The sequence below is a fragment of the Neomonachus schauinslandi genome, chromosome 3, assembly GCF_002201575.2.
Source record: "Neomonachus schauinslandi chromosome 3, ASM220157v2, whole genome shotgun sequence".
In the NCBI taxonomy this organism is placed as follows: domain Eukaryota; kingdom Metazoa; phylum Chordata; class Mammalia; order Carnivora; family Phocidae; genus Neomonachus; species Neomonachus schauinslandi.
In genome coordinates, this window is record NC_058405.1 from 130,841,611 (window position 1) to 130,856,983 (window position 15,373).

At 39.5% G+C, this 15,373-nt stretch overlaps 1 protein-coding gene across 1 annotated transcript; it reads left to right on the forward strand.

Annotated features, from left to right (window-relative positions):
• Positions 1 to 966: 966 nt before the first annotated feature.
• Positions 967 to 7,928, forward strand: G6PC2 (glucose-6-phosphatase catalytic subunit 2). The gene is made up of 5 exons (XM_021703238.1): positions 967 to 1,184; positions 1,760 to 1,869; positions 4,395 to 4,509; positions 6,509 to 6,624; positions 7,417 to 7,928. The coding sequence occupies exons 1-5, from the start codon at positions 967 to 969 to the stop codon at positions 7,926 to 7,928; spliced, it is 1,071 nt and encodes a 356-aa protein (XP_021558913.1).
• The last annotated feature ends 7,445 nt before the right edge of the window (positions 7,929 to 15,373 follow it).

Sequence of the window (15,373 nt, forward strand, 5' to 3'; positions counted from 1 at the left end):
TTGCAGACTTCATCCTCTAGCTCCAGCACCTCACTGTAGACTTGGACCCCTGGGTCTCTCTGAGCTGCCCTTCTGTTTATCCCCAATCTACATGTTTGTTTGGGTGCTTCCCTCATATTTCTGCTGAATGCTCTGTTTTCAACAAACCATTTTCCTGATCAGTGAAAAGCCCCTTAAAGATGATTTTTATCTTCCTATTACATGAGTGATTCCCCGGTGTTCTCAACTATATTCTCTTGTCCATAAAAATATGACTCATTCCTAACACAGTTCTATTACCCAAGTGACCTCCTTGTCTGCGTTCTTGCCTTAGAGTCAAAAAACAGGTTTCCTTGCAGATTTCATATATTTCATGTATTTCCTTCTCTGTCTGTATATGCCATTCTCTCTGCTAATAAGGAAATATCAAAATATTTTTATTTAGAAGTCTGTATTCAGAAAATAACCTGTCATATCACATAAATTTTTCATGCCCAGATGTTTACTCATCCATTTTTCTCAAAGACCCAATAAAATAGTCAAAGAGACACAGTCTATTTTAAATTAAAATGCATGGCTTTAAGGACTATTTGACATGCAGTAATTATTTGCGTAGTCTTCTAGCCAAGCATAGAAATTGCCAATGTCTTTGCCCTTGAAGGAAATGAACTGTGCAAAAAATTTCAAGCAAACATGATCCAACTGTGCACACAAAAGGGAGGTTGCATAAGAAATTCATTGTGTCTCTACCCAAATTTTCCCTCAACTTGCCACAGATCAGCATGTACTTCACCTCTTTGGCACCAATTAAAATCATCAACAGATGAGCTTTTCGGCAGAGGAGGGCTGACGTGCCCTCTCACAGATGGTCAGCATCACATGTTGCGGTAATGGCCGCACCCGCCATGAGGGCAGCATATAAAAACAGTGGGACCCAGAGCATTTCAGCTCCAATTGCTCTATGTTTAGAATTGCCTCTCTTTCGAGATGGATTTCCTTCATAGGAATGGAGTGCTCGCTATTCAGCATTTGCAGAACGACTATCGAGCTTACTACAATTTTCTAAATTTTATGTCCAATGTTGGCGATCCCCGGAATATCTTTTCTATTTATTTTCCACTTTGGTTTCAACTTAATCAGACAGTTGGAACCAAGATGATATGGGTAGCAGTCATTGGGGATTGGTTCAATCTTATTTTTAAATGGTAAGCCTTCTGTTTGTTTTTGTTTTTGTTTTTGTTTTGTAAAGTTTATTCTTAAATTGGTAGCTTTGGCTTAATGATCACATTTCAGATGTGTATAGTTTTACTTGGAAAATCTTTCAAACGTGTCAGTTAACTTGAAACACCTATTCATAAATAGAATTTACAGAAAGATAGAAATGTATACTTTATTTGACTTATAAGTAAATTCCAAACCCTGTAACACATATGCTGTGATTAAAGAAGAAGATAGTTAAATGAACAGCACCGTAATGAACGGATTGATAATTCTAGGGACCACTTGGATATTCCCAGTCTAAGAATCCAAAGCACCCACAGAAGTTTCCCTCCAAGGAAAAAAGTCCCTGTTTTTCTTGGAAACTAGGATGCCAAAAACTCCAAATGACTGTGACATCCCCTATAATAAGAGACAGACCAGAACCCAAACTGTCTTAATCATGAGCTTTCCCTGTCAGCCCTCTGCTTGAGTCATTTTTATAGGAGAGATAGCTAGTCTTCAGTTAAGCAATAGTTATGTGTTTAAATATGTGTGCATATTTATATTTCTCTAAATACAGGATATTGTTTGGACATCGGCCTTACTGGTGGGTCCAAGAAACTCAGATTTACCCAAATCACTCAAGTCCATGCCTTGAACAGTTCCCCACTACATGTGAAACAGGTCCAGGTAAGCAATTATAGCATCTTCAAGCTACTAAAGATATTCCAACAGAGAGTCATTATGTATGGTTATTACCTAATTACTATATGATATTATATAGGGTATTAAAGAAAATGTCATGGGTGAGGATACTAAAAGTTCATAAGCATAAAAATTGCTAATGAAAAGGAAAGAAGTTTTATGAATAATCATTTTGTTATTTGTAAAAAGGTAAATTGGGAGACTACTTTCCAAATGATTTTATATTTTTCATTTATTTCTTGGAAGAATGTAATGATTTGGTTCTAAAACAAACAAAAAACAATTAGCTAGAAGAAATTCCCAAAGAACTGTATTAAAATCCTAGAAATGTTGATTTATCTGTTGCTGAGCAACTTGCAAAGTTATTATGGATCTTCTGAGAATCTCATGAATGAGGTAAGGACTTCCTGGTTTTACTATTACCAGTAGAGATTATTTCTAATTTTAGCATTTTTTCTTTCAAACTTCTTTTTTGGTGTTGTGTATATAGCATATAAGTAGACTTCTTGGGCCACTTCCTTTTATAAGTAAGATTCTATATGAATGTAAAATCTTTGTTAATGAAAGTTGAGTTTAAGATTATGAAAAGGTTTATATATATATATATATATATATATATATATATATAAAGGAAAATTACATGTTATGTAATGTGTGATACTGTACCTTACCACAGTTTGTCACATAGCAAAAAATTCTTGCCATTTGACATCCTGAAACTAACACTGAGTATAGTGAATGTGTAAGTTCCTAATGAGTTCTCCGAATATATTTCTTTCTTGCTCCCATAAAAGTATACATCCATTTGTCATAATATTTATCACACTGTACTATAATTAATTCTTTACATATATATGGCTCCCCCAATAACCTGTCCCATCATGACAGGGATGATGTGTATTTTATCTTTGTGAAACCAATGTGGAATGGATGGATGGATGGATAACCTTTGAGACAATTGAAATGTTACTTTGGTTTATCCCAGCATTTCCCAGCAATGTTCTACCTCGTAAGACATTTTCTGAAGAAAAAAAAAAGAGAGAGAGAGATTGTATTCTACATTCACTCCCTGTAGATTTACAACTCATGTAAGCATATAAGAGGCTCTGAAAAATTCTGTATAAGATATAGCTTTGAAAGAACTATAGCTATAAGAAATAGATTGTCTTTGTTTAATGTAGTGTTTTTAAAAAACAGACTGGTGTTTAATCTGAATAAATCTCCAGTTGGTAAAAACTCATGGTGAGCATCAAAGTAAATGAATTTTTAAAAAATCAAGCTGGGGCGCCTGGGTGGCTCAGTTGGTTAAGCGACTGCCTTCGGCTCAGGTCATGATCCTGGAGTCCCGGGATCGAGTCCCACATCAGGCTCCCTGTTCGGCGGGGAGTCTGCTTCTCCCTCTGACCCTTCCCCCTCTCATGTGTTCTCTCTCATTCTCTCTCTCTCAAAAAAATAAATAAAAATAAATAAATAAAAAAAATAAAAAATCAAGCTGCATGGGAAAGACATTCTGGAAGTAGGAAGGCTGCCTGGCTTCTGTCAGGATTGATGCCCTTTACAGCTTCCCTCATCCATTTAATGACAAAGACACCTGTTGCAGTGACCAGCCACAAGGTAGGCCCAGAGCTAGCCACTGGTACATGGCAGTCTTTTGTAAGTCAACTGGTAAAGCCGAACATAGTAATGATACCCTTCAGATATTTGACTTCTCAGCCCAAGGAAAATAAACTGACGATCCAATGCCAGTACTTTAATTTTCTCATCAATTGAAAACAATTAGGCATGAAAGACATGGAGGGCTGTGACAGATTTTGGTGTAATAGCCTAGGTTCTTTTTTTTTTTTTTTTTTTTTTTGAGAGAGAGAAAGAATGAGAGAGAGCAACCACATGAGAGGGGGGAGGGTCAGAGGGAGAAGCAGGCTCCCTGCCGAGCAGCGAGCCCGATGCGGGACTCGATCCCGGGACTCCAGGATCATGACCTGAGCCGAAGGCAGTCACTTAACCAACTGAGCCACCCAGGCGCCGCAGCCTAGGTTCTTAATTAGCCTTGAACATTTTGATTTCTGGCATTTGATGAACTTGAAAACATTTAAAAAAATTTTCCTTGAAATAGTGTTGCGAGGCTCCATTTGACTCGATTTCTTTTATTTCTACCTATTTCTAAACATTACATGTAGCCTGTGGTTTTTTTCCGAGTTATGTGTAACTTTCATGGCTAATATTCTGCTGTCTATTTCTTTTTTTTTTTTTTTCTAAAGATTTTATTTATTTGACAGAGAGAGACACAGCGAGAGAGGGAACACAAGCAGGGGGATTGGGAGAGGGAGAAGCAGGCTTCCCGCCGAGCAGGGAGCCCGATGCGGGGCTCGATCCCAGGACCCTGGGATCATGACCTGAGCCGAAGGCAGACGCTTAACGACTGAGTCACCCAGGTGCCCCTCTGCTGTCTATTTCTGATACCGATACTCTATTAACCACTTCTCACATGGATCGGCACTTTGTTGTTGCAGGAAGTCCATCTGGCCATGCAATGGGCTCATCGTGTGTCTGGTACGTCATGGTAACAGCCGCCCTGAGCCGCACAGTCAGTCAGATGGATAAGTCGTTGACAACTTACCTGCACAGGTCAGCTTTGCTCCAGTTTCTGTAGCACCGGAATGTGAATACAGAAAGTCTTGAATACAGAAAGCCCTTTAAAAATTTACTTTGGTGTATTTTTAGTTGTTGAAATGTGCTTATTCTAGTCGATCGTAGCCAAAATAGCAAAATGAATAGAAAGTTAATATTTTGCTTTAAGATAATGTCCTCATTAGCTCAGAGCTATTGCCACATTATAAGGTTGGAAATGTTTAGTTGATTAATGACTCGCTGGAAGTGCCTTTAGGTTTTCATAATACAATAATCACTTTGGTAGCTCATAAATAAGTCATCTAAAATTATATAAGGACGTATTTTTGCATGCATATTCCCTTGCTTTAAGATTAACGAGAAGTTTGGGAATTCTCACTCCCCTTGAATGTATCAGTTTAGAAAAATTATGTTTCCTTCTTTGAATAGCCAATGTTTTTGACATCAATAACATATATTCTAGCTTTAAAGACTAGCAACCTTTTTAATTAAATACATTCTAAAGGCAAACTTAAATTTGATTGTTAGTAGACTTAATGTTAGTAGAATCATAGTGTTTAGAATGACCTGGAACTTTAATATAAGATTATTCATAATTCTTATAAGAATTGGGATGTTTCTTTCTCTTTTCTCCTGAAATACTTACCTATCATTAAAACAATTTTGAGCACCACTTTAATCATACATCATTAGGCTACTGAGATAAGATTTGTCAGTTAATTGCTTAAAAAATACTATAACGTATACCATTATTTAAAGTTCTTCTAAAATAAAAAAAAAATTCCAAGATCCATCACATATTGCACTTTTTAGAGTAGTATTGGGCAATATAAGAAACCAGCCACCAAAGAAATTTGGGTATTTTCAAAGTTTATTCTAATGAGACTGCAACTTGTGCACCTTAATGTGTTCATTATCCAACCCCAAACAACAAGTCAAAAGTTATAATTTAAAGAAATTAACATTTTCTATCCATGGACACATTTTTGAAAGAGAATCTAAATAATCCTCACCTTTTCTCTGTAGTTAATTTCTTCTTCAAATTTCCAGACCTTGAGAAATATTTGTTTCTTTTAAAAAATAAATACTATAATTCCCTTTAGATTTTTATAACTGCAACATTTCCTTTGTCCATCCATATTTATTGAGTGCCTATTCCTTATCTTAATATTACCAAATCCCTGTTTATTCTTCTTCCATATGGATAACTTCTGTTTACTTCCTCTTGGAAAGTCTCATTCTTTCTTAGTTTTTCAGTAACAGTTTGGTCCGATTATCAGGAACAAACATTCAGCAGCAGAACCCCAAGGATTCCTATAACTGAATATTGCTAATTCTTTATGAAAATGATGAGCTTGGACTTTAGTATTTTTGTAAGCTTTTTGCAAATTCCTGCTTCCAATCTAAAGTATATAATGTCTAAGTCAATTCCCTTGTCTCTTATTTTCCATTTGTCAAAAAACAAAGAATCAGGAGTCTTGAGCATCTGTAAAATTAAACCCAGTGAAAATTTGTCCTTGACGAAATGCTTGTGTGACTTTCATCAGAGTGGTAGCCGCCTCTCCAGTGAGTTTTCTTCAGACAAAAACATGTTGGCACAGAAAAGAAGCAGCACATACAACAGAGAGTAAAAGGGTATATGATCCATTCTAGGTCATTCTGGATATGAGTAATTCCCCCAAATTTGAATTGCCCATATTCCATTAAAATAATTATCAGGATGTCAAATTGGCTCCCTTTTATAGCACTTATTAAAATCTCAGGATATTGCACTGGTTAAGCTTAATGCATTGCTAAATGGAAAAACCTCCGTTGAAGCTTTTCAGATCCTATGGAGCACATGAAAACATTGTGAAAAAGAAAACGACTCTCGAATCATAGTTATGTCACAGTTAGATGGATTCCTCTGAGGAAGATCATCTGGTGTCACCCCCTTAATTTTAAGAGTCATACAATTTCTTTGCTTTTTACGTTTATATCTATTCTTCCATCGTAGACTGACCTGGTCATTTCTTTGGAGTCTTTTTTGGTTGATTCAAATCAGTGTCTGCATCTCCAGAGTATTCATAGCAACACATTTTCCTCATCAAGTTATTCTTGGAGTATTTGGTGGTAAATATGATCACTTACCTTGAGTTGTGTCTTTGGAAAGCTTTAGTGTCATTTGTTTTATGTCATTGGATTCTCCCTGGTAGTCAGTACCCCAGTCTCAGGTAACTCTGTCAAGCCACTGATACCAGATGCTGCCCTGGGAGCATAAGCAGTTCAACACAGCTCTCAAATCCTCCATGTACACGATGGCATGGTCTCATTCGATGGCATAAATACATAACCTGTCAGTGAGTGGGGCTTCTCTGAAGGGTGGTTAGCGCCACATCCAACACCCAAGGTATCAGCCCAGACAGAGGGCTGGTGTCTTGGTTTGGGGCACTTCATAATGACCCTCCAGGCTGTATGCCAAGCCACTCTCTTCGATACACCTGAAGTGATTATTACATGACCATGGACTTCATTGAGCAGCTGCTTTGTATTCCTGAAGCAGCATTCACCGTGCTTGAGTTTCCGCCATTTAGCCCCACATACCTTTCAAAAGCTCTCTACTTAATTGGCTGTGGCAATTGGAATATTAATTGCAAGCACCTAGATCAGGGCCCTGCCTATAGAGTGTTTGCCACCCAGTGCCACGGACTTCTGAATGATTCACTTGTGCATGGATGGTGGAAAAAGCATGGGGCAAGTATTTTAGCTACTGCCTAGGGAAAGGGCTTTGGAAAATGAATAGGACCTAGATGTCTAAAGCCTTTTATCATGAACACGATGGTAAATTCTTTAATACAGAGAGGAATGATTCCTGAGGGGCTCAAGGGCACATGGTCATCTGCAGTGTCTTTATCTAATCCCCAGGCATGCTTGTGGCGGAAGCCTTTGAACACACTCCAGGCATCCAAACAGCCAGCCTGAGCACATATCTGAAGACCAACCTCTTCCTCTTTCTGTTTGCGCTCGGCTTTTACCTGCTTCTCAGACTGTTTGACATTGACCTGCTGTGGTCTCTGCCCATAGCCAAGAAATGGTGTGCCAACCCTGACTGGATCCACATTGACACCACGCCTTTTGCCGGACTCGTGAGGAATCTTGGGGTGCTCTTTGGCTTGGGCTTTGCAATCAACTCAGAGATGTTCCTTAGGAGCTGCCGAGGGGAAAATGGCTACAAGCTGAGCTTCCGGCTGCTCTGTACCGTGGCCTCGTTGATCACACTGCAGCTCTACCATTTCATCAAGATCCCCACTCATGCAGAGCATTTATTTTACGTCCTGTCTTTCTGTAAAAGTGCATCCATCCCACTGACTGTGGTTGCTCTGATTCCCTACTGTATTCATGTGTTAATGAAACCAAGAGAAAAGAAGATTAATTAGAGATGTGCAGGGGCTTAGTGCTCCGTGGTCCCAGCTCCTCCTCCATTCTCCAGCAGAACCACAGAGCAGGGGCAGACAGGAGGCTTCCAAGCAGAGGTTACAAAATGGCGGCCACAGGCCCCATCCTAACCTATGCTTAGTTTTGCCTTCACTGTGGTCTCCCCACCGCCCCCATTTTAAATTAGTTACCAACATTTGAAAACCAGAATATTTGACATAAAAATCTGAATTTCTGTATTTTCTTGACAAATCTGACAATATGGCACCTCAGGGCCTGCATTCCTACCTGGAAAAAATCTAACATCGCTGACTGATTGTGCCCAGTAAGGAGCAGCGTTCTCCATTTTCTCACAGTCCCAAGGGGAGCCTCAGTATCAGTTACCTTCATCGTAGGAAGGTCAGGCCGCTTATGGCTCCTGTGGGCATTTTAGTGGGAGCCCCAGTCAAACCCGATCCTCTCAGTTTTCAGATAAGGAGAGGGAGTTTCATTCAGCTGTGAAAGCACTTGCTGTTTTCACACCATTGTCAGAACAGGAATTAGAACCCAAGTTTTCTCACGGGTATTTTCATTACACTGTTTTGTTTCTTCATTTTTAAGAAGTAAAAATCTGTTAAGAGTGAATGCTTCTGTGATGATTGCCATGTAAATCAGCTGTTTTTCCAGAAATGTCATTAAAATCCCACATCCTGTTGGACTTGCACCGTGCAGGGTGTTGATGGGGCCGGCAATGGCTCTAGATATGGCTACATATACAGGGGAAACAGGTCAGGTTACTGTCTGGACTTGAACCTCTGCTTAACTCCTGGTCTCTGTTTTACAGTAGTGCTTTCTAATATTTCAATAAATGCTGCTGAAGATGTCCTGCTTAGAACATTATTTACCAGTCTTTCAAAGCCTAGGAAATCAAGTGCTTTCCTCAAGGTCATGCTCCAACCCAAGAAAACCATTAATTGAGTTAAACTCTGTATATACATAGCTGTGATGAAGATCTATAGCTTTACTTTATGAAATTATTATTGAAAGAATATTGATATTATACTAAGAATTTCTCAACAAGAGTTGTTTTTTTTTTTTCTTCTTTTCCCTCATTGGATCTGATAATTCTGGACTTTAAGTTGATAATTATGTCATTTCAATCAAGTGCATTTTGAGTCAGATTTTGCTACACATCCTAGTTACCTGTGGTCCACCACAATGTTTTACGTAACTCTTCTCAAGAAAATCAAGACATGAATTATTTTAGATGATGGTGTATTAAATCATCCATAAATATTTATGAAAACATAACAGTTGAAGCATGTACTATTTGGCAAAATATTAGTTGAAGATAACAAAACCTCTAAAAATCAAAGTAATTATTGTTTCTTTTCTAAATGTATTTATAGAGTATATGCTGTTGTTTTTACAAAACGCACATAACAGCTTTGTCTTTAAAGGTAATATAACTTGGTTTCAGTGGTCAGGTGATTCCTAAGCAAGAAGCTGAGGGATGATGAAAGATAAGAATGAAATTTGTCTCGTGTTGATGGGACATTTGGGGGAAAGGAGAAAAGAATGTTCTTAACGTGGTGACCTTTGGTCATTGGTTCAAGTCCCCCTGCCCCAATGTTTTCCTCAGAAGTTCACTTCAATCCTTTAACACTTTACGATGCATTTGTCTCATCTCATACTCTTCTGCACTTGTCAGAGAGCTCGTTCCTGTCTGGGATCCCTTTGTCAAAGCTTTATTTGAGATTAGTAATGTTAGTTTGGAGGAATCCTCCATCTCAACACAGTCTCAGACTGCTGTCACCAAGCATGAGGAAACTGGGGCATTAACAGCCAGGGGATTCTGCTCCAGGGCTGACTCCACCATACATCCCTCCTCAGTTCCCAGAGAGAAGCTCTCTTCACCCACCCATACTGAGGGCTATCTGTTGGGTGACATGTGATCTTCGGAAGGGGAATAAGATGAGATGTGTGTTCATTATCTATAATTAATCCCCAACAATTCCACCCCCATCTGCCATAAAGCCCAAAAGTCCCCCATGTGATGAGATTTCCCATTTTACTCTAGTTGAAGTCTCCTGGAGGGATCCATATGGAGGCAAATTGCTTTTGCAATGGAAACTGCTTAGGCAGCAAGAGGAACAGCTTCTCACAGCCTTGGAGAAAATGCCTCCCTTTAATAATGATGGAAAAGACTCTTCTGCTTCCAATTTATTTGCCAAACGTAAGTGGAATTGAGCTCATTTGACTCATTGTTAATATATCCATATATTCAAAATGTCTACATCTCCATATTCAGGAGAAAAATGTCAATATCATGAGCTTTCACGATGAAAAAATCAAGACAAGCAACTTGAGAAACTGTCCAATCAAACATACATTTGTAAAGAAAAGCGAAGTAATTTATTATTGCCGAAACTAGCTCTCAAGACGAGTGTTGAATCCCTTTCTTCTGGCAAACTATTGATTGGACATCTGCCTTGGAATGTTAAATTGGTGCCTTCTCTAGACCTATTTCAGTATAACAGAAGGGAGATTTTAAAAAATACATTATAAGATGCCCTTGAAAGTTTTATTTCTAAATGCTTTATATTTATTTACAATGTGTAAATAAATTCAAGATCCAATTGGTACATACATATACAAAAAACCTTGCCATAAGAGAAAGTCAAAGACTTGGTTTTAAAATGTGCCTCATCTCTTAAGTATTATAAAACTGTATATTCTAACACTCTTCAGTGAACTTTGTACAGTGATGGAAATGTTCTATATCTGTGCTGTCTAATATGGTAGCCACTAACCACATGTGGCTCTTGGGATCTTGAAATGCAGCTAATGTAATTGAGGAGCTGCATTTTAAAATTTTATTTACTTTTAATTAATATAAATCTAAATAGTCATGTGTGTCTAGTGGCTACTGACGGATCAAATTGCATAGTGCTTTTCCCTGAAAAAAAAAAAAAGTATTTTTTATATTGTCACCTGTCCACCATCCTGTGTGAGACAACATGAAGGGTAGTAACTGCTTTATTTTACATGAAGAAAGTGAAGCATCAGTGATTTGCTCATATAACATGGACAAGGTACGTTCACCCCAGCCCAAAGATCTTTAATTAACCCGTGGATGTTATTTGCCAGATGAAAATAATACTAGTTACTGTTAACAAGGTCTAAGACATGTATGGTGACAGGAAAATCCCATTGTGAAATTTACATATAAAAAAAATCAACTTGTGTGGTAACTGACACTAAACATTTCTGGGGCTGGGAGGACCAGAGTGTGCCTTTAGAAAGTGAGGAGTAGACTCCGCTGCATTTCCCCCAGGGAGACCCCCTGCAGATCTAAGATGCTCTCTGTGCACAGCATCTTCTCTCTCTGTCCTGCAAGCTCGAGCCACCCTGGTCTCCCTGGACTCTTAGCTCTCTGTTGCCTCAGATCCGGGGCTCTAGGTTCCCTCTCCCTGCACTGTGTCCTAGAACCCTCGAAGGGCCACAGAGTTGGGTAGAGTTTTACCCACTATTCATGACCACATTCTGGAAGTTTGGATGACCTTCTGACCAAGTTTTCCTGCTTGTCTGGGTCTACCGCACCTGTATGCTGCACACCGGAACTTCCATGTGTATTCGGAAACTGGTCAAAATAGGATCCCTAGCGTCCAGTTGCACCTGTGGATTTTGCCCTCATTGAATGGCTGTCCTGGCCATTCTGGAAATTGCAAACAGCTTTCTGGATGAATACGTGGACCTCAGTGCTGCCAAGAAACCAAGGTGGAGTTTTAGATTTTTCCTCCTCCCTTACCTTTAATGTTTTCTGATGGTGATTTCACACTGAAAGTAATGTGGTGCCGCTTGTTAATTAAAAAAAAAAAAGACTTCTTTTTTTCTTGAAAAGAATTGTTAGCAGCAGGAGAGGTCTACAAGAAGCAACAATTTCAGAAACTTCTGCCAAATGACAGCGACTTATGGGGAACTTCTAGGAATTAGAAATGCTTCCCTTAAGCTGTGCAAAGGACAAGTGTGGTCTCCATCAAATTTGAGGCTGGTTTGGGGTAGAGTACTAATTACTGTCTTTGCTAGTCTTTGATGGAGATCACAGTAATGACTTGGGAGGAATCACATCTCATTTCTTTTGGCAGCACAGAAGTGATTGCTCTCAGGGAGGGAGAAAATTCAAAGACTGAGGTTATCAAGGTTAGCGTAAAGCCGCTTAATTATTTTCTGTTTTGAATTTTTAAATTTCTTATAATTTTTTTCCCTCTAACATTTTGCCATGTGATACTGAAAAGGAATCTGTCCTCAGCTCAGAAACCGTGATTATTTCCCCCCAAAAGCACTACGTTCAGAAGGAGCTGCTGGGATGGGGAAAGGTAATGAGCAAAGGGCGGCAGCTGTGGTTCTGCCGGGTGGGGTTCGGGAACAGATCAGTGCCCAGCAAGAGGAGCGTTCGCTCAGGCAGGACCTCGGCCCGGTTCCAGGGCTGGCTCAGGGGAGACCAGAGACCATTTCCCTGGGACAATCTGCATACTCTGCAGGAGCAGCAAGCCGTATGTGTGCCTGGAAAATAAAGCCAGAACTCATTAAGATGAAGAGCTTCTTTCCTCCGCTAGCTGTCACCTGCCCATGCACATCACTTGGGCCAATCACACTCTAACTTCTGTCCAAGGAACTGACTTCTCCCTGGATTCACTGTGTGTCTTATGAACAGCAGTGGCCAGATTGTCATCCTTGCTCACACATTCTGCCATTAAGGGGGGGTTTTCTAAAGGTGGCCGTTGCATTTACATATCACTGCCTTTCCTAGACACCAGCCTTGCCCTCAAGCTCAATAATTCCACGTTAAAAGCCTCTGGTCCTTGAGATTCCTTTTTCTACAGGATCACTCCAAACTCTGCCTTTTTACAATTTTTTGAATGAGAGAAATAGTAGAGGTGTTGCTATTCTTCTATATGAAGATTGCACGGATTTAAAAAAAAGGGAAAGTAAGTATTCCTGTCTGACTTTGTGAGATTTTATTGTGCATCTCATTCTCTTAGCTTCGAAATGTTGATACCCTGCTCATGTTGGCCTATCGAGAGGCAGTGTCACACATCCCTATGTGGATCCCAAAGGGGATCAGAACACAGCAGGAGAGGTGCCAGAAAATTCTAAGACAGATAGATGTATGAAAGACTTTGAGGAGTTTGGCAACAAGCTCCCCGGACTGGAGTCATTGGACCTGCATTCTAGGCTAGTCTAATGGGTTTCTGCATCTAACCACTGTGATGGTGGGAGGCCAGTTAATGTTGGAGGCCTCAGTTGAGTAATTTCTCCAGTAAGGGACTTAAAATGGGCTTAGAATGGAAGGTTCATGTGCATTCCACCTCTGACATTCTGCAACCCTGAGGGTCTCATTCAATCAAATCAGAAGAAGAGCCAGAGCATATTAAATTTTACTTATATGCAATGAAAAGGGCTGTAAATTCTAAAAATCACTCCATTTTTAATTTGCTACTTTAATAAAAAATTTTAGATTTATGTAACCCATTTCAATCTTTAAAACATTCTATTCCAATTAGAATCCAATTTTTATAGCTATGGAAAGAGATGCATGGAATAATTTAACCGATGTTACTGGATAAAATTAACATGAGAATATTCAGACTTCCTGCTCACCTATCTTACAAAAGAGACCCTATAATTAAATAACCAGCTCCATTTCCCCTTCCTCAACAACCTAATGAGGAACCTTTCCTTGCAGGTAGAGATAATAAAGGGGTATACATACTAACAGGCTGAGTGAGAAGGAGGGAAGAGAAGGGAAGGAGAAGGGAAGTTTGCTTTGTGGCAGAGAGATTGGAGGTGCTTAACCAACTGTGCCACGTGGAGAAAGTGACTAGAAGCTTGAAAGAGCATTTTAGTAGGTTTGTTGTGGACTAGTTATGGATCTCCCAAAGATGTAAAGACAAAATTTACTTCTTAACTCTTTATGGCTATCGAAATGTGCTTCTTGAATGTGACACAAATTCTAACACCAAATTATATGGTGCCAAGATTTTTGAGGACTGCCCGTGCTAAATGAAAATTAGAGATCTCATTCCAAATTGCTTCTAAGATCTTCTGCAGCTCAAACAGGACCCCTCCTGTCCATGCTTATATTTCCTCTTGAATCTCCCTGGGTGCCTACCTGACAAATATTTTATGTGCTAGAGGTGCAAGGATGAGTTCAACATAGGCCTGTGGGCTTGGAAGAATTAGGTTGAGACTCTAACGAGCTACAGATTCGATGGTAACATTATTCCCCACCTCTTCCAACCCACTGTGGCTCAAGTCCATTCTCTTTTTGCATCACTTTCTTTTCAACTCCGGCTATATTTTGCCAGTAGAATCTAGATCATTCCCAGACTAACAACAATTTCATATGTGAGATGAGCCATGGTGTGTGGCTTCTGACCAGATGACCACAGCATGCCTGCTCTGCCTCCAGGAGGGAAGAAGTGAGGAAGGAAGCAGCTTTCTTCAACCCAGGCTTTATTCCAGAAGGAACAGCCTCCAAAGAGACTCGAGCCTGTATTTCACTAATCATCACAGTATCATTTGGCCTCCCCTAGCCTCAAGGGAGTCTGGAAAAGTAAAGACTTTACTTTCCAGCCTCTGTAACAGAGGCCAGCAAAGGAAAGTGATGTAGAATTGGGGGTCAAGCCAGCCAGCCTACAATACCCACCAGAACAACTTCTCGCGTATTTAATGGTAAATACAACTTAGGGCGGCATCCCTTACCTGCAGCCTGCTAACTGGTTTCACAATAACATACAAAAACTATGAGGGCAAAAGACTCTTTAAAATTATGAAATGCTTTGTGAATGTTATCACGGGGTAGATTTAAATGATTAATTGGATTTTCATCTTCCAAGAACTTTTATCAAAACATCGCTCATCTCTTTGTTTGATTCCGTACTTGGTGTATTAGGAATACGTACTCTGGACAAATAAATTCAGAGTGGTTTCTTTCTTTCCTGTAATCATTCATAATAATTTTAGGCACTTGTTCTGGGTCACCTTGGATGAGCATTTCCCTTTCTATCGCCAGCCATTCTGTTGTTCTCAAATTTATCCTTCAGTATCCGAGAGTAGGAGCTGTACCTGAATCATACAAAGGAGGGAACTGCCAATTCACCAGCCGTGCATTCTTCTTCTTTTTTCTCCTGCACATTCGGTCTTCGTGCTGCTTTATTGGGTTGAGTAGTTGCATCCAGACAGCTCCATGCCAATCACGTGTACCCTGATTACTCATTATGAGCCTTAGGATACCAGACATCTCGCTAATGAGCACATTATAATGCTGGCCAGTGTTAATTAGATGATAATCATGTGCACTGCTTTATTTACAGTCTATCCATTTAAATTAATTGGGCACTTAATTGAACACAGTGTGAAAGAAATTGGAATTGGGTTTTAAAGTTTATTTAAGTTATTTTCA

Coding starts and splice junctions, on each gene's coding strand:
- G6PC2 (XM_021703238.1), top strand. CDS start 967: ATGGATTTCCTTCATAGGAATGGAGTGCTCGCTATTCAGCATTTGCAG. Junction 1,185..1,759: donor TTCAATCTTATTTTTAAATG/GTAAGCCTTCTG, acceptor CTCTAAATACAG/GATATTGTTTGGACATCGGC. Junction 6,625..7,416: donor TATTCTTGGAGTATTTGGTG/GTAAATATGATC, acceptor TCTAATCCCCAG/GCATGCTTGTGGCGGAAGCC.